At 46.4% G+C, this 25,752-nt stretch overlaps 1 protein-coding gene across 3 annotated transcripts in view; it reads left to right on the forward strand.

Moving 5' to 3' along the window:
• The window catches only part of PURG (purine rich element binding protein G), a 49,442-nt gene extending 24,203 nt beyond the window's left edge, over positions 1–25,239 (forward strand). For 2 of the 3 annotated variants that reach the window (XM_075604045.1, XM_075604035.1), the window contains exon 2: positions 23,654–25,239. In XM_075604045.1, coding sequence (XP_075460160.1) covers positions 23,684–24,658 — 975 coding nt within the window. In that variant the 5' untranslated portion in view covers positions 23,654–23,683 and the 3' untranslated portion in view covers positions 24,659–25,239. Of the gene's footprint in view, positions 1–16,593; positions 16,678–23,653 lie in introns of those variants that run through there. The other variant, XM_075604052.1, reaches the window with a different exon arrangement.
• Positions 25,240–25,752: the final 513 nt, after the last annotated feature.

Here is a 25,752-nt window from a genome sequence, read left to right on the forward strand (position 1 = left end):
CTACTAGAGACAAAGAAGTAATCGATTCTACTAAATGAGTCGTGTGGGTGTGAGTAGAAAGTATAGTTTCTAGTGAGGGGATGGAGTTCCCTCCAAATGTCGACCAGCTGAAGATCCCGCAGTCCCTGTTCGAGGGCCCTGGATCCAGGATCCGTCCGGCGCTTGTAGGGACCTGAGCGATCTAGGGCTGCGTTTGATACTGTATTAAAGTCTCCCCCTATGATTAATGCGCCTTTAGCGTGTTTGCGGATAGTTTCAAAGGATGAAGCGAAGAAGGCCGGGTCTTGTCCATTAGGGGCATATATTACGGCGATCGTGATCGGTTGCTGGTTAATGGACCCTGTGAGTAACAGGAACCTACCCTCCTTGTCCTTCTTCACCTCATCCACCACCAGTCCCACCCTATTATGTATCAGTATTGCTACTCCGCGTTTTTTCACCCTTGCGGACGCTAAGTAAACCTGTCTGAATTGCTTATCAAAGTATTTGGGGAAACTGGTGGTGCTGAAGTGTGTTTCCTGTAGTAAAACAATGTCCGCACCCTTACGTTTATAGTCAGTGAGCGCTATTTTTCGCTTACACGGGCAGTTCAGCCCCTTGGCGTTGTGTGAGATAAATGTTAATGACATGAGGTGCATGTGTTCTCACCTCTTGTCCTGTGTGTCTTAGGTTGGGGTGTCCGGTGCTCCCCGGGAGTACTCAGCCTCTCTGCAGTGCACAGCGGTGCGCTCAATGTCAGCGGGTTGCCTCCTTGGCCGGAGGGGGGGAAGGGCAGGGAGAACACATATGGGACACAGGACACATAAAGGGAAAAAAACAACATTGATATGATCAGCAATGTGGGTGACGCAATAATGGTCCCAGACCACCGCCCCCACCTTGCCTTCGGGAAGGTGGAACTCCTCCAGCGCCCCTGGCTCCCTCCTCCCCTCCACAGGGCTCCTCCGCTCCATCCTCTCCCAAGGACTTTCTCGGCTACCTGGGCATCCGCCCCGGCCCGAGTCTGTAGACGCACAGCGACGGCCAGACTTAAGCCCCCGCCGGCAGACAAATTGTACCATTATGTGCGTGGTATCTCTTGCCATGAGCTATCCTCTAGCACTTCTAAAGAACTGACTCTACCGTCAAACCCCCCCCCCCCAACTTATTCGCGTTCCTAACTAAGTAACCGAGCTTACCTCCAGCTCCCCTCCCACCCTATAACTAGCTCGAAACCCCACCCCCCCATAGCTTTTATTCGGTCCCCCTTGACCTCTTGTTCTGCCTCCCGTTGTCCCCTTCTGGGGCCTTGCAATTGTTTTCATCATGCAGTCAACATGCAATTTTTCTGTGTCTAACTCCCAGCCCCCCTCTTCTCCTCCTTTCCCCCCCCCTCTTCTCCTCCTTTCCCCCCCCCTCTTCTCCTCCTTTCCCCCCCCTCTTCTCCTCCTTTCCCCCCCCCTCCTCTCCTCCTTTCCCCCCCCCTTCTCCTCCTTCCCCCCCCTCTTCTCCTCCTTCCCCCCCCTCTTCTCCTCCTTCCCCCCTCTTCTCCTCCTTTCCCCCCCTCTTCTCCTCCTTTCCCCCCCTCTCCACCTCCTTCCCCCCCCTCTCCCCCTTCTTCCCCCCCCTCTCCCCCTTCTTCCCTCCCCTCTCCCCCTTCTTCCCTCCATTCTCCCCCTTCTTCCCTCCCTTCTCCCCCTTCTTCCCTCCCTTCTCCCCCTTCTTCCCACCCTTCTCCCACTCCCAGTCTGGTGTGTCCCCGTGTCACTCTTAGTCCCGGGCATCCTCCTCCTCGGGTCTCTCCAGTGCTCCGCTCGGCCTCCGTATGCTTGCGCTGCGGCTCCTCCCCCTTTGGTCAGTGTCGCCGCCATCTTGGAGGGTCCCGTCCGTCTCCCTGCAGGCCTTCTCGCGGGATTTTTCAGTTCCTTCCCTGTGACGTCACCAGGTACCGCCCTCAGCCAAATGATCAGTCGGAGAGGATCCAAGATGGCCGCCAGACGTGGAACACTGCTGCTGGGCTGCGGAGGCGGCTTGGAGGTAAATGAAACTTGGAACAACAGGTTCCCCAGACGGCTCTCAACATTAGAGCCTTAACGCTGCAAACTTTGTAAACTGTGACAATGTCAGGTGAGCCGGTTTACCCTTTTGTCGTGGGTAAATTTTCTTTTAGCGATTTAATTTTATTTTTGTTGTGTGTTTTCTCCTTTGCCTCCAGCCCTCCTCACTTAGGACTCCGAGGCTGTTGGTTCTTGTTAGATTTCCCAGCTTCCCTCCATGTTGGGTCTGGGGTTGCACACTCAGTAGCTGCCTCTGCAGGGGCCTTATCCTGCAGCCCGAGTTTGGCCAGGAAACTCCCCCCTTCCTCCAGCTGCCGCAGGGTGTGTGGGACGCCATTGCGGATCACCATCAGGCCAAACGGGTATAGCCAGCGATAGCGAACCCCCTCATCGCGTAGTACCTTCGTAATAGGTGTAATTTTTTTCCGTTTGAGGAGGGTAGCGGGGGAGATGTCCTGAAAGACTTGCATCTTATGGCCTTCAAATAGTGCCTCGTTCCGGGTCAGTTGACAGAAGGACTCTTTGGTCCTGAAGAAATGAAAGCGTACTATGATGTCGCGGGGGGGGTCTCCTGGTTGTGGCCTCGAGCGCAGGGCTCTATGGCACCTGTGTAAATGGGTGTCTCGCTCCGACTTCTCTGGCATGAGCTGCTGGAGCCATCTGACCACAAAATCCTCCGGATCCGTCTCTTCCTCCTTGACCCCCCGGATCCGCACATTGTTTCGGCGGTCCCGATTATCTGCGTCCTCCTGTCTGTCGGCGAGGTCCCGCATCTCCTCTTTCAGTTGGGCAAGTTTTTTTTCAGTTTTCTGTTGGGCCTTAATGGAGGAGTCAAGTTTCCTTTCAAGGGAGTCTGTTCTGATCCCTATGCTGCCTAAATCCGCCCTCAGAGCGGTCAGTTCAGACTGAAAGCAGCGTTTTATGTCCATACAGAACTCCCGCATGTCCCGTCGTCGCATTATCTGGTCGTCCCTTTCATGATCAGCCCCGTCTTCCCCTTCAGACTCGGAGCCGCTATGTATAGGCCCCTCGTGGTTTTTGGTGCGGGCCGCTTCTCCATTGGCAAAATAGTCGGTTAAGACCGACGAGGTCCGCTTTGATCTCGTTGCCCTTGACATCCCTGCAGCTTCGGCGGGCTATGGGGGTTTTCCGGTGAGTATCGGCGTAGTTTTCGTGCTTTATTTATTTATTTTCGTGCCGGCTGTGAACGGAGCTTGTAACTCACACGTCCATGCAGCCAGCCGTCGCGCATGCGCCTCTACCCAAGAATTTTGGTGATCAGGTCTTCAAATAACTCAAAATTCTTAACCCTCATTACTTTTTGTATTTTTTCTTGGCTCTGGAACCATGGTTCCCATGTCCTATAAAACTGTAAGGTGGATTGTGTCAAATGGGCCGTTAGCTTTCCCATATACATTACTTAATTTAATCTGTTTTCTACAGTCCTTCTAGACAGGGTTAATTTTTTTCCCATGCAGCAGCTATGGAACATCTTGTTGCAGTCAATATAAAAGCGATCAACCGTTTCATAGGTGGAGAGAGATTTTTCTACTGGTTTGGCCAGAAGAAAGATTAACGGGTCCAGGGAAATTCTTATTTCTGGAACTTCCATGATGATAGCTTGAATCATGGACCAAAAATTTTGTATGGGTGGACATGTCCACCAAATGTGGGTCATATCTCCTCTGAAACCCCACCCTCTCCAACATAGATTGGGAGTTCCCGGGAAGATCTGGCTCAGCCTACTTGGACTTAGGTACCATTAAAATAATATTTTGTAGATATTTTCTTTAGTTGTTGTACAGATTGAGGTTTTAGATGCCGATTCCCAGATGTCGTCCCTATCAATGTCCACGTTAAGGTCTTCAGCACATTTCAACATATAGTTATGGTCTGGTGTGGTTACTGACGATTCCATTCCCAAGTATTTCTTAGAAATCAGACCCCTTTGGTAGGTGCCTTTTTTTTTTACTGAGGGTTTCAAAATTTGTCAGATTAGGAAAATTCTAATTATGGGAAATTGTTGTGAGGAAATGCCGAATTTGAAGAAATTTAAACAGATGAAAGTCTTAGGTTTCATATTTATTTTGAAGTTCCTTATAGGAGAGGAATTTCCCCTTTTCCGCAAGCTCTGCAACTATTTTGAGATCTACATTTTGAAATTGGCTAAATTGTCTTTGGGAGCAACCAGGGGGAAAACCTGGATTATTAAAAAAGGGAGTTAATTGTGAGGGAGAGGACGTTCATGCATATTTCCTTTTTGTCTTAGTCCAAATGTTCCACGTGCACCTCATCGATCCCAGACCAGGCATCCCAAATGCCGGGTCTTTATCGGTATGGGCCCATAAGGACATGGTTAAAGATGTTGCCCTTGAGTAGTAAGATTCAATGGCAAGCCAAAAGCAAGTTGATGGGTCGTTATTCCTGATCACCATTTGTTTTAGCTGGGCAGCTTGGTAATATTTTAATACAAGAGGAACTCCCAAACCCCCTCTTGCCTTTGATGCCAACATAACTGACCTTGGCACCCTTGGTATCCTGCCCCTCCAAATAAACTGAAAAATCCTACTTTGTGTATATGTTTTAGCTCAGAAAGAGGTATACGAACTGGGAGGGTCTGAAAGCAATAGAGGTTGCATAAATAAAGAGTCATATAAGCTCGAAATTTGAACTCCTACATATTTAATATGGGTGGAGCTCCATTTGTAATTGAAATTCAATTGTAGGAGATTAACCTCTGAGGTTAGGAGGGACAGATTTAGGGCTTCCGATTTATCGTTATTAATTTTATTGTATTTGTAGAGGGAGAGGGGGATTGGCCCGGTATTAAAGGGGTTGCACCCCATATGGCCACCCCCTGACCTTACCAGGGAGGCAAGGGGTTAACTGGACTGCAGTCCAGAACTGTGGTTTATCTTGCTATAACATGAAAATGTATGTTCCCCTGTTATAATGTACCATCATCATACCAGTGTCTGCACCACACACACACTGGGATCCATCCGGGAGGGCAAGGGTTAATAGTTGAATAGCGATTATAGCCCTTTGTTTAATGTTCCCGCCTTTTCAGGCACCATTTTGCAGAGGGGAAGCGGCGGTTTCCCATTGTAAGTCAATGGGCCCATTGACTTCAATGGAGATTCCTCGACGACGCTCTCCAGGAACGAGTTGGCAGCCGTCCAAACCGCAAGGTCGGAGACATTATCTGAAAAAGAGCTTTCATCACTGTTAGTTCAAGTTCAAAGACAAGTGGCGTGGGAATCTTAGGTTCTAGGGCACCAAGGAATAAAATTCTTTTTGCCCCTCACTTGACCACCACCGGGTCCAAGAATCCAGGACCCCCGAAAAGGGTCGTGCTGGCTGAGCGGGTCACGCCATAGGTTTCAATGGCAGCGGCAGAAGCAGCACGAGAAAACGGCTAAGTCCGAAACCCTGAAAACCATAAGCCCATATCTCCGGTTCTGGAGGGTTCAGAGGGCCGGGATTTGGGGTGCCTGCAGTCACGGTTCCGGCATGACCGCAGATCCATTCCCGACCCTCTCCGACCAACCCGACGGAGTATGGACCACCATAAAGGTTCGTGAGTTTTTCCCCATAGACTTGACTGGCGGCCGTTTCCCCATTTACCGGCTATGGCGGAGAAGCCCCATAGGCTTCAACGGCGGCGATGCCCCGCTGAAAGTCTATGGCGACAGACTCCCATAGCCGCCAATGGCGGAGTTTCACCATTGAAAGCCTATGGCGGCAGAGCCCGTTTTCAATGGGGAATGAGTGAAAAACCGAGATTTATTTTACAGCTGAGAATTTTGTGATAAAATAAGAAACGGTTTATGTGGTATTTGCATATCTCCGGTTCTGAAGGTCGCAGCGGGCTGAAACTTGGACACAATAGTGTCCCACTTCCGGCATTAAGGTCTGGGGAGTTTGGACCCGCTGGAACCGGTTATTTTAATATGTGTGTATATTCAGAACCATGTGTATTTTAAAGCGGGGACAAAAGCCCGCGAAGATTCCTGCACACTAAGGAAGGCAAATGGTCAGGGGGGCGACCCAAAGTCTAGGAACCAGGCCCTGATCAAAAGACTCAACCACTCTAACTGTTTATCTGAGGGTGGAGAAGCGTGAAGCTGGAGTGGTTTGTGGGTGTTATAACTCACACTTACAAACAAAGAGTATACTGCCAGATATCCCATCTGGTAGACTGCCCGGCGCCCCTGATTTAGATGTGGGGCTACAGAAATGAGACCCTCAGAGTCCCAGTACGCATGGGCCAACTAGCTGGGGGGCATGGGTTAAACTGTGTTCCCACGGTAGAGATTGGGTACAGGTAATTGTTCTCCAAAAGCCTGTACTCAATGTTAAGAATAGGGTTACAAAGATATATAAACTGTTGTCAACCCTACAGTCTTGGTCTTCTGATTACATCTTGATAGCAATTCTCTAGCAATCGGGTATCAGATACTACTTCATTCCAACCCCTAAGTAAGTGTTACCTACTTGTCTGTTAATTGTACTATATTGCTGTGTTCACCTATCTAAGGAATAAATATACTTCATTATATCTAAGCCTCGTTCAATTCAACCCAGTTATTTGGTGTATATTATATCTTGTCATAAGTTACCGTGACAGTATTGTATGTCTTTATTTATATAGCGCCATTAATGTACATAGCGCATATAGCCCAAGATTTTGCCGAATTGGTCTAAAAGAAGTTGAAGATTGGTTAGGGAGGTTAGCCAAGGTTAGTATGACATCATCTGCAAATAAAGAAATGTTATAGTTTATACCATCAATAGGGATTCCTTGAACATTGACCTCATGTTGAATTTTAGCGGCAAGAGGTTCAATTGATAAGGCGGAAAGGAGACAAGGGGCAACCGTCTCTAGTTCCATTTTTGAACACATTTGGATCAGAATTGTTCCCGGGGAGTTTAATATAGGCTGTGGGATTCTGGTAGAGAGCTCTGACACCCTCCAGAAAAGGGCCTCTAAATCCAAACTTTAGCATGGCACCATCTAAAAAAGCCCAGTTTTTTCAGCATCTAGTACTGCAATCGTAACGGTGAGGTGCACGTGGTCTATTTATGATCTTACGGGTATTTTCCGAGGCTTGTCTGCCCAAGACAAAACCCACTTGATCGATGTGAAATAACTTTTGTAGAATAGAGTTCAATCTGTTCGCCAGGATCTTACTATAGATTTTTAAAACATACTGGACACCTAACAAGCTCCTATTGAACCCCCAAAATAACCACAACATATATATAAGCATATGAGTGTCACAGAGGAGTGCTACTGAGCATGGCAATATATATTTAAAACCAGAGACAAAACATAAAACACAGACAGAGCTCAGTGCACATCCAGTGAAATTCATATACGATACAGTGCCTAAATATATATGTATAAATATCTATTAAATAAAATGGTCTTTTAGTTTAACATTTTTGGCCAAAATTGTTGTAAGCCCCTGAGCCACTGCACGGCAGACCACAATTCCAGGGGTCCCTAACACTAATATAAATTCTTAATAACCTGTGCAATACCAGGAAGAATGATTTATAATAAATCTGTCAATATTAGTTGCAAAGTTCTAAGTCTGATTGAAGCTTTTAATAACCTGTGAATGACAATATAAGTGTGTGAATGACTACAATTGTGATGATAAAATATACAATGTAAACCGGAGCTGCCACGGTGTCCCACAATACAAGTTATCTCATCAACTCACATACATGACAGTTAATTAGCGATAGTGTAGACTGCACAACAATTTATTAAAATACGGCTAACAAAAGCCAAGAAAACACTCGCATGCTATGTGTAATTAAAATCAATACTCGGATGCCGTCCGCAACTTGCACGGGAGTCTCTTTAGCTCTGCAGCCCAACCAGGGCGATCTCGCTGTTCCTCAGCAGCAGGCTGTAACGCTCACGTTCTCATTACCAACCGCTGGGCTAGGTGACGTCACACTTGGTGTGCCGCCTGTGTTGGTGAAGACTCCCCTGCCGACTGCTCCTCGAAGCTCCTCCCATGGCAAAAATCTGCCACTGCTCTGGATGCCCCTGGCCAGTAGAACTGCTACAGTAGCCGGGCTGAAGTGTGGGTGACTTCCCTCCCCCCCTCCCGCTAGTGGAATGAAGTGGGCTGCCTGCAATAACTGCTGCCTATACTCCCTAGGTGCCACTAACTGTCTCCTACATGTCCATACTCTGGAGCATCAGGGGCATGCTCTCTGTACAGGAGCCTATGGTGCCAGAGACACTGAGCCGACCCACTCCTCAGGCAGACTCGGACTCCCGAAGTCTCATGCCCTCTAAGCTGGGATCGGATCGCACTGCTTCTCTGAACCGTGCACCAAGCTCCGGCCATTCATCCTCGGTCACTAAGTCAGGGGATGGGTAAACTGGTACATTGGAAGGGAGGTCGGGACACCGTATAGGCTTGGTCTGGCTTACCTGACCGGCCTTCGCGGGGACCTCGGAATTCGTTGGTCCCAAAATGCAAGGGGGACGGTGATCTCCTCGGTGGGCAGAGGTACCAAAGTTCCCCCTGCCTGGGCAAGTGCCCGACTTTGGCTCCATGTGAACGTAGCCACAGAAGCATCTTCTTCTGCAAAGGAGCAGATGAGGTGTCCCAGGTTGTTACCGAGTAGCACCTCAGTATCCAACCCTGGCAGGATACCTACATCCCTCACTCCTCGACTGGCACCCCAGTCGAAACACCCGGGTGACCTGGATTGACCTAAGTTCCCTGTCTGGCATGGTGACCTGCATCCCTGTTCCCGGGAGCAGGTCCTCTGGACTGACCATATCAGGTCGCACCTGAGGGTTGGTGGCACCAGAGTTGATCAGGCCGGCTGCCTGGCGATCTCCGATGTATACTAGAAGCAAATGCTTCCTCTGGACATAGTTCACCTGCAGCCCAACTGCTGCAACTTGATGCTCGTCTGTCTCCTCCGCTGTGCGGGCAGGAGATGGTGTAGGGACCGCCTCTTGGGTCCTCGGCTGTACCTGGTGGATGGCTGCTCACTGCTCTTCTGTGAGTACCAGTCCCACGTAGGCAACTGCGTTTGCAGCTTGGGTACATTACCCCGGAGTGGGGTTTCTGGTACGGTGCAAATCGGGACAATCTGGCTTCAGATACCCGGTCTGATGGCGCCTCCTCTCATGTACAAATGTGGGCTTGGCTGCACTTCCCCCGGCAGGAGGCTTGTGTCTCCAGGTCAGGGTGGGATGAGCAGCCTCAGTTGCCTTTGGCACCTGGGTTGGGGCGACACCAGCAGGAGCTGGTGCCTGCTTTGCATATTGCGGGCGAGTTGTCACAAACTCATCTGCCATCCTGTTGGCCTCGATGATGGTCATGGGCTTTAGGTCCATCACCCACTCCCTCACTTCAGGCAGACATTTCAGTAGGAATTTCTCTCGGAATATGAGGTCCAGCAGTCCGAGGTATTTGGTGACTTTGCACACTTCGATCCACCGCAACCCGTGCCGGGCAAGCCGGGATGCAAATTCCAGGTGGGTATCCCGGTCCGGGGAAAAAAACACCCAGAACAACCCCCAGTAAGCCTCTGAGTTGAGGGCATACCGCTCAAGTAAAATCACCTTCACATGGTTATAGTCGTGGCTGTCATCTCAGGATTCCCTGGAAAGCATAAACACATAGAACCCCAGCAAGCTCATTTTAGGAACCCCTGAGGCTCCACAAAATATATATGTATAGAAGTGTCAAAAAGGAGAGCTATTGAGCGTGGCAAATATATACAACAAGCAACAGAGAAGCCGAATGCTACATCCAATATGACAAAAATACACAGTAAAATACTTATATATTCTCTTGTAAAGGGTCATTTAGTTTAACCCTTTGGCCAAAGCATTGTAAGCCTGCAAGCCACGACAAGGTAGACCCAGTTCGCAGGTCCTAACACTACAATATAAAATACTAATATACCTCTATTGGGATTAAAAGCATTCAGGGCTCTCCCGGTCAGCAGTGGTGACAAGTGCAGGACATGGTCCCGGATTTGGACATGGAACCGTCCACACTGGTCCTCGAAGACTTTCAAAAATCCGTCTGTGCCATCCACAAACTTGGCGAAGCTGTCGTGAGACACCCTCAGGGGTCGTGGCTGGTCAGGGTAACTGAACACCCTTGGCAGCCCTTATCAGTTGCAGCTTCTGCTCAAAGGTGACCCCACTGCCATGCCCGTAACAATAGCCGTGATATCCGCAGAAGGGACGCCAGTAGCCAGAGAAACAGAGAAAAAACAAGGCGCACAACGCACATAGTGAAATACAGTTTAAAAAGTTAATTTTACTAGAGAATAATAAGTTCTGCGTACATCAAAGTGTATAAAATCAAGCAATGGATAAGTGGGGTTACCACACGGGGACAGCTGGACTCGTCAAACTTCATCCACTCTCAGGAAAGGAACAGGAGACCAGCGATGATGTATCCATTTGCTCATTCCTCACCTACTTGAACACCAATGATAAGAATTTGGTGTTCACACATGTATCTGACTCCATGAGTATTAACTTTTTGGATTTACAACTGACTGCATTGGACAATGGGAATGTATCCACTAAGGTTTTTTTTAAAGAAATTGATGCCAACAACTTGCTAATGGCAACTAGCAATCATAAAAAATCGTGGATCACTAATATTCCCAGAGGACAATTCATCAGAATTAAACGTAATTGTAGAGAGCAAGACTTTGAGGAGCAATCCAAACTGTTATTTAACAAATTCCTTGAAAGAGGGTACTCTAGTGTGAGTCTCTGTAGGGATCTTGACTTAGTACGTGGTATGGACAGACAGACAATGCTGGTCCCTAAAAGTAAGGTACTAAATAATGATCTGAGCAATTTGGTAGAAGTACCTTTTATTACAACGTATAACTCGGTTAATAAGAAAATTGAGAAAATAATTCAGAGGCACTGGGCCATTTTATGTAATGACCCAGTTTTGGGTGATCGTCTTCCTAATGCCCCAAAATTTGTATATAGGAGGGCCAAAAACCTTAAAAACTCACTGGCACCCAGCGATGTGGGTAATAATCGTATTAGACCTGCCCCTGCTACTTGGATTGGGGAGAGACCAGTTGGTAACTTTCAGTGTGGTAACTGCTCAGTTTGTAAGCACTTGCACCCTGAGAGGAAAACATTCAAATCGTTCGCTACCGGTGAGAGCTTTGCTATTGATTCCTTTATAAATTGCAACTCAACTCATGTTGTTTATTTGGTTAATTGCGAGTGCGGCCTTCAATATATTGGTCGCACGAAAATATGCTTAAAGATCCGTATACAGGAGCATATCAGAAATATTAAAATTGGATATGAAAAACATAGCCTTTCCCGCCACTATGCAATATGTCATAATAAAGATCCTTCGAACCTAAGGTTTAAAGGCATTAAAGTGGTTTCTAAGGAGAGAAGGGGAGGTGATAGAATTAAAAGCCTCTCCTACCAAGAGACCTTTTGGATTTATAAATTGGGTTCGTTGGCCCCTAAGGGTTTAAACGAGGACATAGACATTTGGTCGCTGTACTGATTCTTTAAGCATCTGATTGTATTTTTGTTTGCTATTGCTTTCACACCTGTATGTTTCTAATTGTGGCTTTTCTATTTCAGAAACTCAGTCGCTTAATGTATTTACTTATATACTTATATACTGTTCATATTGTTTTTGTTACATTGTATTTTATATTGTGTATAGGTTCTGTTTCTTTTAAATAACACTGTATATGCATGTATCCTTAATGAGCTTTTTGCTGCACCTTTATTGATTGGTGCAGCAATATGACACCTTATTTCTGATTGGGTGCTTGATGTATAAGAGTGTACACTTCCCCTGTTGCATTTATTCCCTGAAGAAGTAACTGTGTGTTACGAAACGCGTTGGAGTGTGTTTCAGCTAATTTCTTAATTATTTTTTATTATCTTATTCACCGCTCCCTGTCCCTTGCGTCAGTAATCCCTGCCTGATACATTCTGTGCCTCCCTGTATGCCGTGTGGTGCTTTGCGCTATCACTGTGGACACTGTGGACATTGCTCTGGGCTCTGCATTGAATGAGCAACCAGTGACGTCATCAGCGGGCGTCCCACGAGGCGCAACGGCGTGCTGTCGGCGTGTAGCAGTGGAAGGCACCAGCAGAGACTACTGCACGTGTTCTTGGGACTTGTGTATATATCCACACTGTGGACTTAATATCTCAGCATCCAGGAACGGAGTGAGTACCTTCCACGGATCCAGAGGGCCCCCCTATCTGGTCGGATGATCGCTGGTCTCCTGTTACTTTCCTGATAGTGGATGAAGTTTGACGAGTCCAGTTGTCCCCCTGTGTGGTAACCCCACTTATCCATTGCTTGGTTTTATACACTTTGATGTACGCAGAACTTATTATTCTCTAGTAAAATTAACTTTTTAAACTGTATTCTCACTATGTGCGTTGTGCGCCTTTTTTTTTTCTCTGTTTCTCTAGTTCCAGGGGTGTCGAGCCACCCCCCAAGAAAGGCTGCAGACGCACTACTTGTGCACTTACACCTAGAAGGTCATCAGTATTGTTTATTATACACTGTATTCACTTTTGTGTACTACACCACGTTATTAGCTGCGCACTATCACTTCTTTTTTGTAAACACCAGTAGCCACCTGGGCTACTACAAGTGGGGCCACAGGCTCATCCCTGCCCTCACCCTCACTTTCGTTCTCCGCTGCCTCTTCGCTCTCCTCAATGTCCAGGTTATGTCCTGGGCTGGGACAGCCACGGTTACCCCCACTTAGTTGGGGGAAGCCATGCCATCTTCGTGGTGCTCCAGACCCTCCTTGAGCTGATCTTTAGCCCGATCGTCTGCCGGTAGTCCGTAACCCTCACACCGGTTCATGACTCTGTGGTGATCCCAGGACCTATACCATCCTGAACGCTGAGACATCTTCGCCTTTGGGCACTAAACTCAGTGACAGATCAACAGTGTGATTTTCCTGCTTTGTATAACGTGTGTCCGCTACTACTTGTTTTGAGGGCTCACAATCTACGAGTTCCTCTTTGTGCTATAAATCCCTGCAGGAACTTATAGCCCAAAGCCTAATGATCCCGCTGCTGCCACCAGAAAAAAACTGTTGCAGGAGACCAGGACTTTTAACACATTTATACCGGGATCATTCACTAGCCAAAAAAGGTAGTAAAACAAAATGAAGTTTATTCAGGTAAACCCACGTACACACAATGAATATATATAAAATACCGACTAAATACACTCTGGGCGTGACATCTAGGCTCAAATAGGCTTACCCTGACAGGGATATACACCCGGGCTTCCTGGTCCTCTTTTTGGCTAAAGATCCTAGCCGCGACCGCTACGCTCTATTTTCAGAACTTGGTCCTGACGCCTGACTTAGTCTCTGCAGTGCAGACTTTCCTAGCTTCAAAACTAAGCTGGTTGCTCTGCTATTCATGACAGAACAACTTTAAAAAGCCTGCCCTAGCTTCATCGACACAAGTCACCAGATGGTCTGGTTCTCCGAGGCTTCCTCCTTGCATACCCTCCACTGTTCTATGTTCAGCATGGAAGGAGGAGCAACCAATCAGAGCGTGGGAATTCCTTCCCACTAGCCAATAGGAATAGAGGCTCGTCCTTTGGCTGATGTCAGAGGAGGGGGCGTGCCAAGCCGGCTAGGAATGCCCTGTGTGCGGGACAATGGGAACCGCGCCTACGTTCTGCGGCTTCCCCCAGTCAACCCATTCACACTTACTTGACAGGCTCCACTGAGTCTAGCAGACCAGAGTGTCCTCCCTGCAGGGGGTTTCTGTTCGCCGGACCCACTACTCAGCCTTTCCCCGGCCACTTAACATTCCGAAACATCTCAACATCCTGTCTCCTCTTTGAACTATGATGTCTCGCCAGACTTCCCGGTACTTATATAGATGCCCAGGCTGACTGAATAGACATTTATATTAAATGCACCAACACAATAAAAATATGGTTTATTACAATATATGCCTTGGGAAGACCATATCTGTGAGGGAAATAGGACTGGGAAATCTAGGCTCGAAACCAGGAGTCTGGGGGACACTGGGTAGCCCCGGTGTAATTCAATCCGTTTAACGGAAAAACATGCATGCACGCCGGGGAGAATTTGGGGATTACCGGTAACTTTTGCCCCTGAATTCCTGCAAACAAAACTAAATTTCTACCCAAATATCCCACCTAAAACTCAAAGTTTAATGAATCTGGGGCAAAGGGAACATGAAAAGTGGAAAAGCAGGGAACACTTTAACCTAATTGGATTATTTTATTCCTTTGGTTCACCCCACCTCTACCGTATTTTAATTCGCCGCTTATATAGGATTGATCTACAATAAGGACATTTATTTTAATTGAGGATTTCTCCCAATAAAGTTGTTTTTTAACCCCATTTCACTATACATCACCCACAATACATTGTGTCTTTATCAGGTTTTAATATTGTACTCTCACATCAGTATCATTAGCCGCTGAGTGCTCCCAATATAGGGGTTCTTTTTCTCCTTGTTTGTTGTTGCATCTTTCCCCTGGTTGTAGCACCTTAGTCTCGGGCAGTAGCGAGGGTCCCTCCATCTCACTTCCCCTTCCCCTTCCCTTACCCTGGTTGTTTAACACTTTAACTTTTGCATGTTATAATACATGGCCCCGGCTTACTGTGTTATGTAGCTGACGGGCCAACGGTTTTCAGGGGTTACCAGATGGACATAACCTTTATTGTATAGCCTGGCTACCCCCTTACCGTCATATTTTATTTTTGTGTTGAAATTTCCATACTATCATTTGGAATACACAATATAATTGACATAACTAAATTAAGATACATATATTTTGGATTGTAAAGTATCTAAATGCCGTTACTCTCAAAAGTCTTTCATTCAATGTAAATCATAAAAATCAAAACATTATTTCATTAACAAATGATCGTGCATTGAGCAAAACAAGTTAATGAAATAAATTGTATTGTATGTCTTTATTTATATAGCGCCATTAATGTACATAGCGCTTCACAGCAGTAATACACGTGGTAATCAAATAAATAACCGATAATATAAATAACAGCGCATGGGAATAAGTGCTTTAGACATAAAAGTAACATTAAGGAAGAGGAGTCCCTGCCCCGAGGAGCTTACAGTCTAATTGGTAGGTAGGGAGAACGTACAGAGACAGTAGGAGGGAGTTCTGGTAAGTGCGTCTGCAGGGGGCCAAGCTTTATGTATCATGTGTTCAGAATATCCACAGTGCTGTTCATATGCTTGTTTAAGCAAGTGTGTTTTAAGTTAGGTCTTAAAGGTGGATAGAGAGGGTGCTAGTCGGGTACTGAGTCACAATTCACAAGAAAAGGCATACACACAATGATACACAAACTACAACAATAAGACACAATTACTTGAGAATTGGGGTAACAACCTAGACTCTCCTAGGTGCAGGGAATGATAACCCTGATAACAGTTGCAAAAACAGGACAGAAAATATTCCAGGCAGCTTTCGCTGAAGCAGCCCTTTCTTGCTGGAGATTTTAAACTGGAAACTTAGAATCGGAGAATCTTAGAGGACTGGAGAACGAACCATCTGATGTGCGCAAGGGGTTATAATACCTTTGACTGTCATTCACAGAATACTACCCCCGTATTAAAAGCGTGAGAATATTCTCCGCAACCAATCTGAGACAAACCGTTAGAAAAACCATGGGGCATGTGCAATTTGGCACCTCTGGCCCTGGTTCCTCAATGCCACCCGCGGTGACAGGCTCCTGCCAGTCTGGTGGGGCAATGGAAATGCAAAGAGCGTCCATTGATCTCAGGACGTGGATACTTGAGTTTTTCCCTCCTGTCCAAATGGTTTTGACACCTCGGACATCCTCTGGGGCTTTCATCTCCAGATGTCCTGCCAGACCTACTGACACCAATTGGTAGCCCAAGTGGTCTTTCAGATTATTGGTTCTTAAAGTCCCAGCTCATTTCTGTGCACAGATAGGTTTTAAAACACACTGTTCCATAAAATATACAATTTAAAAATATCCTACGTCTGTGGGTTATGGGAAATAGAATAAGAAGCTGCACGTTATTTCTTACTAGCCCTATTTCCCACACTCTTTACAATAAACTTAGGACTGAAGTCCCCTCACAACCTTAAAGATGATTGGAGTACCGCCAGAACCTCTAAGCAGCTTCTGGATTACCTGCACAGTAACTGGGTATACCCCCTAACCTGGGGACCCCTTATAGTTACAGGGATACTTTACATACCTTTGCACCATTTACCATTTTGGGCTTTGCTGAAGCAGGGACCCCTAGTGGTGAGTTGCACAATCGTTTTCAAGGGGAGATATTACAGAGACAATGTGTCTACATGCATCCAGACATCCGACCTTATTCCTGGGTAAATTTTTAGGGGAATAAGAATCTCTGCGCCCTGACTAGATAGACACAATCTTACAACACTTTCTCCGCAACACCTGTGAAACTCATACCACAGCAATCCCTGCTTGCTGTCATCCCTGGAAAGGTAAACACACAAAACTTCTTTATTGTCGCTTAATTACAGGTAAAGCTTTTACAACAGTTGGGTCCAAGAGCTGGCACTCCTGAACCCCAAAACATGGATCAGAGGTAACCAAACGGGCTTAACCTTTATAAGTGAGCCTGGTTATAGCGTCAAACGCTATATTATATTACTCTATATACAATTCATGTGTTGTATGTTTACACACCTTGCATGTTTTTTACTTCTGCCTTTTTTTTTTATTATAAATGGTACATTTCTAAAATGTTTGCTATTTGCACTTCTATATTTGCACAGCCCTCGACAAACTAGGGAACAACCCCCCCAACTCACAACTCTTAACTGCGGTGGGGTCCTGTGATCTCCGTCTTTGCCCCTGCAAATTGTAATGTTTCCCCTGCAGGTCCTGAAAAAATGGCCACATCGTGGCGCCGAGTGACTTCATGGTGTCACATAGCGTCCTGTTGGCCGTTCGCCGCCCGGCCATTTTTTCAGGACCTGCAGGGGAATCATTACAATTTGCAGGGGAGAAGACAGATCGCCGCACCCCGCCGCAGGTGAACACGTGATAGCGGCCAAAATGCACTTACCCGTGACGTGTTAATACGTACGTACATTAAACGGAAATAGCCGTGTTAGTCCATTCGCGATAGTGCACAGTGAGTACTTCAGTATTAGGTGATAACTTTTTTAATTTGGACTAACAATTGATGTAGTACAGGCCTGCACAACTTCTAAAGTGAGAAGGGCCGAACTTTTCCAAGGAAAACAGATTCGGGCCGCACGGGTAAAATTATTATCATCATCATCATATTTCCCCCAGCACCCATCCTCATCATCCTCATCATCATATCTTCTCCCCCCCCCAGAGATCATCATCGTACCACCCCCCCCCCCAGATATGAGGGTGATGATGAGGGGCGCTGGGGGAGATATATGATGATGATGAGTGGTGCTGGGGGAGATATGAGGATGGTCATACCAGATAGGGCCGTATATTGCTTTCCTGGGGCTCAGGACAAAAGTTTCCATTGCCCCCCACCCCCCCAGTGTTGGCCGCTTTTGCTAGACTCCCCCTCTCTCACACCCCCATCTCTCCCTCTCACATCACCCTCTCCCCCCTGTACCTCACATTACCCTCTCCCCCCTGCACCTCACATTACCCTCTGCCCCTGCACCTCACATTACCCTCTCCCCCCCTACACCTCACATCACCCTCTCCCCCCCTACACCTCACATCACCCTCTTCCCCCTGCACCTCACATCACCCTCTCCCCCCTGCACCTCACATCACCTTCTCCTCCCCCCTGCACCTCACATCACCTTCTCCCCCCTGCACCTCACATCACCTTCTCCTCCCCCCTGCACCTCACATCACCTTCTCCCCCCCCTGCACCTCACATCACCTTCCCCCCCCCTCTGCACCTCACATCACCTTCTCCCCCCCCTGCACCTCACATCACCTTCTCCCCCCCCTGCACCTCACATCACCTTCTCCCCCCCTGCATCCACATCACCCTCTCCCCCCTGCACCTCACATCACCCCTCCCCCCCTGCACATCACATCACCCACCCGCACCCCTCATCTCCCCCCCCGCACCCGATCATGGCGGTGGAAGCTGGCCCCAGGAGGTGTTCGCGTTGGCAGCAAAAAGGTAAGAAGCGCGGGGGGGGGGGGAAGGAGGGGGATCACATCAAACTGCTGGCTCCATCGGCAGAGCGGGTTGGGGGGGGGCGGCGCGTCACTAGCTAACCCCACTCACAATTCTGGCACTCATTAGTTTCGGCAGAGCGGGTGCGGGGGGAGTGTGTCACAATGCGCTCCTTTCCTCCTGTGTCTGCAGAGCCGGCTCAGGAGGGGAGGGGAAGAGTCAGGGAGTCATCGCGGGCCGCACGGAGAAGCGGCCCGCACGGAGAAGCGGGCCGCATGTTGTGCAGGCCTGATGTAGTAAGACAAGCTTTCAGGAATTTTCCTCTCTTCCTCAGATCAAGCAATACTCTTCAGTATATGTATGTGTGTTTGTGTTACTTCTAGGACTGGACAGCTTACAGAGACTGAAGTACAGTGCCTGTCATCAATAGCAGGGGTCGCTGGCACTTGTAGTCACTCGGGCCTCCACTTTGATTTTCTTTGGACTCTTGACATTCGGCCCCCGAACTACAACTCCCAGTAGGCAGCAAACAAACTACAATGACATCACTTCCGCTACTGCAGATGCGCAGTCCTTCACTTCCGTTGCAATTTTCGTCCCCATGCAGACTTTTTTTCCCTATGAGATTTTTATAGTTGCCAGTGCCAGCTAAGAAGTTTTACTTCAAAATGTTTTGGTAATGTTGGCCCTAGTTTTGCTACTTGCAAAATAGTAGGGGCACCTACTTATTGAAATGTAGAGTTGCAATATTAAGATGCTGATTGTATTGCAGGCCCAGCAACATCAAACTTCAGCTAACTTCTTTTCCCGAAGTTGACTACAAGTAGGGGCGTTCCTGAGCTACTTATATTGATTGGCAGGCCTGCCCCTGCTGAGCCCGACTTCCGGGTTTGTACATGACCAGTAGAGTTCTGACCTAGGAGGACTTCTTAGTCCTGTTTTGTACTAAAGTTAGAAACGTTATTTTTATTTCTTATAGTAGCTAGTCAAATACTTTGTGGCACAGTTATAAACCTAATCACGCTACACATACTGTATACCACTGTAACAGGGGACTTACCCTGTTCAGAAAACTTGCCTCTAATCCAGCAGTGTGCTGGTTAATTGACCAGCACCTGGCTGATTAGAGGTGTTAGAAAAAGCCTGCCTCTGAGACAGGAAGTGAGACTCCTTAGCACACTTGTGAGCTGAACAAGGAGACAGACGTCTTGAGCCTGCCAGAAGAGACTGCATGCTGCCAGCAAGACACAGGGGAAAGTACTTCTAAACCTGGAGAACAAAGAAGCCTTCCCCTACAAGAGACAGATAAGACTTTCCTTTTTAAGACTTTTTGTATATCTGCACATATCAAGACATATGTTTGGGGCTGGGAGACATGCTAATCTAAAGGGAGTTGTGGACTGCTTAGCTTTCACTACAAATACTCCCAAGTGGAACAGAAGCTTTGTTTGACCCCTTATTTGCATACGTTTGGATGATTTCTTGTGTTAAAGAAACAGGCGCAATAAAAGCCGTATTTAATTTCACCTTAAAACAGTCTCCATTGCATACCTCTGCACATGTCCTCTTACAACCACATAAGAAAAGTTTTTTCCACCGTATAACCCCCACTCCGCTTTATTAATGTCACCAGCTCATTTAATAGAAGTTGGTAGGATATTTAACGTGGGGAAAAGTAAAGCTTTATTTCTATTTGTCATAGAATGTGTAAATATTTATTATTTATATTATTTATTTTTAAATCGCCATCATATACTGGAGCGGGATACAGAATAATGTATATTACATAAACAGAATGACCAACACATAAGGACAAACAAACAGATACAGAATGCAATGAGGGCCCATAGGAGCTTACACTCTACAGGGAATTAGGAGCAATGTTGAAACAAAAAGGTAAAGTGGTTGTTCATTGTGGGACGGAGTATGGTCCAACCGCACAGCTGATCCCATTTAGGTTTTGAGGGTGGAGACCAATCTCCACGCTATGCAAGTCCTTCAGAGTTTTAACCACACAGCTAAATCTTGTTTCTTCACTTAAATATTTGTCTTTCTGCAGGATCAGGACATCTTGAATTAAAGCTTCAGGGCAAATTGCAATTAAAGCAGCAATCCTTACTGCTCAACTCAAAAATAGCCTTTTCTTTATTTAATCCATTGACTGTATGGTCCTGCTCTCTTAACTTCTTGTAGCGTCCTAATGTGATTTATGCATTCCTGAAATATCAAGCCCTGAATAACAGGGTTCCTGGAACAAACTGAAATGTATGTCAGATTGTTGTATTAAACATATGTAGCACAGTTTCTTCCACCCCCCCCGCCCCACCCCCCATGGGAGATACACAGCCTATGCTACCTAGTGTGTGGTGCAATACTTGTTAGGGTCAGGAGAGCTGAGTCTGATCTGCGATGTAATGGAGATCAGGACAGGCTTAGATTCTTCTCTGAGCTCTTCTGATGCTGCTTAGCGCCTCCAGCAGTAATGGGCTCCAGGATTTTCGGAGGTCAGCCCCCTCAATTTCACTTTTTACCCCTCGGCCCTGATATTCAGACTGAGGTATATTAGAACAGGATCTTTATTGTGGAACATCCACTGCAGATCTTCTCACAGCGATGAATACAAAAAGGATGGGGGAGCACAATAGTTGGAAACAGGCAGTGTTATAGAACTGATAATTGCTCTTTTTAAGGTGAAGCAGTTATAACCTGAGCGGGTGTGGTGGCTCAGGTGTCTAATGTCTAATTGGGAGGATAGGCACACATGGGTGTATGTGTGTTGGTGTGAAAGTGAAATAAAATAAAGGTATATAAGACTTACACGGCCTTGTGTAAGCCCAGTCGCATCAGAGTTTCTTTAGGAGTCCCGTGTACTTCTGATGAGGCTTTTCTTCTTGCGATGCGGGTTCTTCTTTATGTATGGGCCACTTGCTTCGTTGGTTCACAGTGCCGCTTCAGGGGGATTTCCTCTCGTATATACAGAAAGGAGGATAGGGTTAACACATATAATTGTATACACGTCAGTGAGGGGGGGGGGGGGTGGTGTGTTTATAGACCACCAAGAATTGTATTCTATATAGTATAATCTGGCACTCACACGGACTAGTGTGAGTGTGATCCTATCTTGGTATCTTGTTCAATTAAAGGTGTTGCCCAATCAATATCAGGTGATGAAAGGGTAGGGTATAAGGGTATTAGTAGTAAATATATCACAATACTCACACGGGCCAGTGTGAGTACACACTCCTAGCGGTATCTTGCTCTTCTGTTCCAGTTGTCACTGATGGTGAAGATGGGGTTAACAGATAAAAGATACTAATGTCTGGGGGGTAAAAACACTAACTTTAATAAAAACATGAAAAATAAAACAAACTCAGAATACAAACGATTCTGTGGAAGGTGAATGCAAAGGGTAGGCAGTACGGTGTATAGTTGTAGGGGGTCTCTCTCTTCCGCGTCCGGATGGAGAGCTGCAACTGCACCTCCGCCTCCTCTGTAATGTGCTTTAAAATGTTCCAGGTAAAGAGCAACGCGTTTTGTCCAAGTACTGGACTTCCTCAGGCTCTGTGACACAGTTAGTTAGTGTTAGTGTTAGTTAGTGTTTTTACCCCCCAGACATTAGTATCTTTTATCTGTTAACCCCATCTTCACCATCAGTGACGCGCGTTGCCATGGCGATGCATGACGTCACATGACCCCGCGTCCCGAAGACCCAGCGGCCAGTAGGTAAGTGAGGTTACAGAGGCCTCATGCCTCCCCTGGCATTAAATTAAATGCCTGGGGGAAGAGCGCGGGGCCTCTGTAACAGCCCGCGCCCCCCTGCAAATTCTCCCCCATCGGGGGGCGCGGCCCCCAGTTTACGTACCGCTGTCCTAAGACACAACCCCAGGTGTTGCTTCTCGAAATACTTTTCATTTGTAATGCTCATTTCATATGTTTAGAGCAAAAGAAAGGACAACAAATAGTAGCAGAATCTTATTGTGTCCTATTGAAAATGAAGGAAATGATTCAGTATTTCAAAGATGCATGCAGCGGCTTCACAAGCAAAACACCTTTAAAAAATAAATAAATACTAATATATATATTATATAATAAAAATATATATTCATATATACATATATACTGGATGGCAATTGCGGTGGGGGGTGAGCGAGTCCTCCAGAGGTGAGCTGCATTATTTTCAGCCTCCAGATATTCACTGGTGCTCTTACTCCCAGGGAAATTAAAATGGCTACCAGATCTTGGTGGTCCCATGGGCCAACTGCAACGCCATCTGGTGCGGCTTCATATTCAACAGCCATTTACAACCTCAGCCAGGACATTGGTAACAGCACCGGTGAGTATCTTGGGAACCAGTGGGGTCCCTGGAGTTTAAGATTTCGTGGTTGAGCTCGAGAGGACCCACATTTCCCATCCTGTAAATAAAAATAAAAACCGTGCACACGCAATTTTGTCAAGACTGCTGCTATAACCCTTTGAGTGCCGGAGGACCGCAACGACACAGTGCCACGGCCCCTCCATCACTTGCGACCACGTGACTGCTCTGTCTTCCTGTTCCAGGTCCTCATAGACCATGTGCATGCGATCTCCCCATGAAAACGAAGCAAGATTAAGACACAGCTACTACATCACGGGGCCCCTGGAGTGCCAGACCTCAGGATGTGGTAGCTATGCCTATAAGGCCCCAAAGGGTTAATGCTTTACTGTAATATTGTTCTATGTTTTGTTATTTTGGCTCATGGATAGCATATAACGGAATGTAATCACAATTATAAACATGTTATATGCACTATACACCCCATGTGTACACTTGGCCACCTTGCATGTATATTAATATTTTCTAAGTGCTCATTTTTCACATAACACTTTGCAGGACTACATTGCATACACCAGTGAAAGCAAAGGAGTTAAACTACATTTATGTGACTAGTTTCATGGCTCATAACATAAGGCAAATGATTACCAGCCCTCTTTGTGAACGCCAAGCACAATTGGTTTTAGTAGAAATGACAGAATTAATAAACATGAAAATGCACTTGCATTACATATGACCAGAGTATGTACTGTGTGTACTTGCTGCTGTTCCCTGAGGAAACAAAGCTTCTGGCTGAAAATGTTGCCCATAAGAGCTAGTTGTATTAATGTCACTAGTGGCAGAAACTAAAGTCATGAGATTCTGGTTGGTATAATATGGAAGATTCTGGTTATAATGCTACTAACATCTTGGTTTGCAGAATGAAAACATTGACTACAATACAGTATGTTTAGTCAATTGTGCTTGTCTGTGTCTGGTTGTATACTGTATATCTCTATAGTTGTATATGCCCGTGACAGATAATGTGACTGAATTGTTTAATGCTCAAAGAAATTGCCTATTTTTCTCAGGGCACAGGTTTTCTTTCTTGACTGGCATTTCTTTACACTCTCTTTCTAGCTGACTGTAAGAGAGCGAGAAAGCATAAATATGGAACGAGGAAGAGGACGAAGGGAAGGTCCAGGTGTGAACAGGAACATTTACCCCCAGCAGTACAGCTACCCTTCATCGCAGAATGTAGAGATACAAGAGCTAGCCTCCAAAAGAGTGGACATTCAGAAGAAAAGGTTTTACCTAGATGTGAAGCAGAGCGCCCGAGGTCGGTTCTTGAAGATAGCAGAAGTCTGGATTGGAAGAGGGAGGCAGGATAACATCAGGAAAAGCAAGCTGACTCTGTCTCTGTCTGTGGCTGCTGAGCTTAAGGACTGTTTAGGGGATTTCATTGAGCATTACGCCCACCTGGGCCTGAGAAGCAGCCACGCTCAAAGAAGCGAACATGGAGGCGAGAGAGAGCATGACTCCAGGAGGAGGCCCCACCCGTCTTCCCCTTCAGGCTCTGTGGTATCAGAAGAGCCCCCCACGCACAGCGTTCTAAAGACTGAATATATTGAGCGGGACAATAGGAAATATTACCTAGACCTTAAGGAGAACCAACGTGGCCGGTTTCTAAGGATTAGGCAAACGATGACCAGAGGGCCTGGAATGATTGGCTATTTTGGTCAGAGTTTGGGCCAGGAGCAGACTATAGTACTTCCGGCACAGGGCATGATTGAATTTAGAGATGCTTTGGTCCAACTGATCGAAGATTATGGGGAGGGAGACATAGAAGAACGCAGAGGTGGGGGAGACGAGCCTCCTGAGCTTCCAGAAGGGACTTCTTTCCGGGTGGACAACAAGAGGTTCTACTTTGATGTGGGGTCCAACAGATATGGCATATTCTTGAGGGTAAGCGAGGTGAGACCGCCTTACCGCAACACTATCACCGTCCCTTATAAAGTGTGGACGAGGTTTGGGGACAATTTTATCAAGTACGAAGAAGAAATGAGGAAAATTTACAATGGCCATAAAGAAAAGAGAATGGATGTGCGAGTGGACAGCAGTGAAGAGCAAGAGTGTCCCGAATAGAGCGTCCGTCACCCAAACATCTAACAACATTCAGAAGTCTTTTCATTGGAGACGAAGACTTCCATATTCATCTTTTTGTTCATTCCTTCTTTTCTTTTTAAGCAGAGTATCCTTGTGAAAGTATACATCAGGAGTCTGGTATCTGTGTTTAAGACAAACTACAACCCACATACTCTTATGAGTATACCAGCCTCCGTAGAGCTTCTTCCCTAGATTTCAAGACTATAGAAGTATGTTTTTGATCAGCACAAAGTTCAACACTTAAATACCGTTAGGTAAGGCTTGAATTGCACTATCAAAGCTAATTCCATATATCTATATTTCTACGTGTATAGATATATTCTACACATAACAATCGAAATGTTATCTAAATTTACTTTTTATTTTTATGTATTTCGTTTTATAAAAATGCTCTGCCAAGCTTATTTACAGGGCATTTGTTACTGTGAATGTGTAGGAAATGTGTTTAAAACTTGTGCTAGGCTCTGTTGTTAACGTTTGGCATATCTGCTGGATACAGTATTCAACATTAAAGAGCTAGATCAGGGGAGCTCAACTCCAGTCCTCAAGCCCCCCCCCCCCCCCCCCCAACAGGTCAGGTTTTCAGGATATCCCTGCTCCAGCACAGGTGGCTCAATCAGTGGCTCAGTCTTCGACTCGGCCTCTGATTGAGTGACCTGTGCTGAAGCTGGGATATCCTGAAAACCTGACCTGTTGGGGGAGGCTTGAGGCCTGATGTTGAGCTCCCCTGAGCTGGATGCTGGCTAGGCAGTATGTATTAGCACTCCGCTGTTTACATTGTTGACGGCCAAGGAATTTATACACCTCAAGACAAAAAAAAACAATGTTAACGTGCTAACAAAATAGCTGCACAGAGGTAAAGAGAGAGCTTACCTTTTCTCCCCTTCAATGCTGCTGGAGCCTATATAACTTTATTCTTCAACAGGATTGCAGAGGTAAAGAAGGTTAATTAGATTATTTGGCTTCCTATTACAGATTTGCCCTTCAAAGAGATTTCTCCCTTTTGCGCAGCTATTTTATGACTACATGTGCATCTTTATATAGGCCCGTAATTCGGTGACCTTCTGTTTATA

Source organism: Ascaphus truei, chromosome 1 (assembly GCF_040206685.1).
Source record: "Ascaphus truei isolate aAscTru1 chromosome 1, aAscTru1.hap1, whole genome shotgun sequence".
Taxonomy (NCBI): domain Eukaryota; kingdom Metazoa; phylum Chordata; class Amphibia; order Anura; family Ascaphidae; genus Ascaphus; species Ascaphus truei.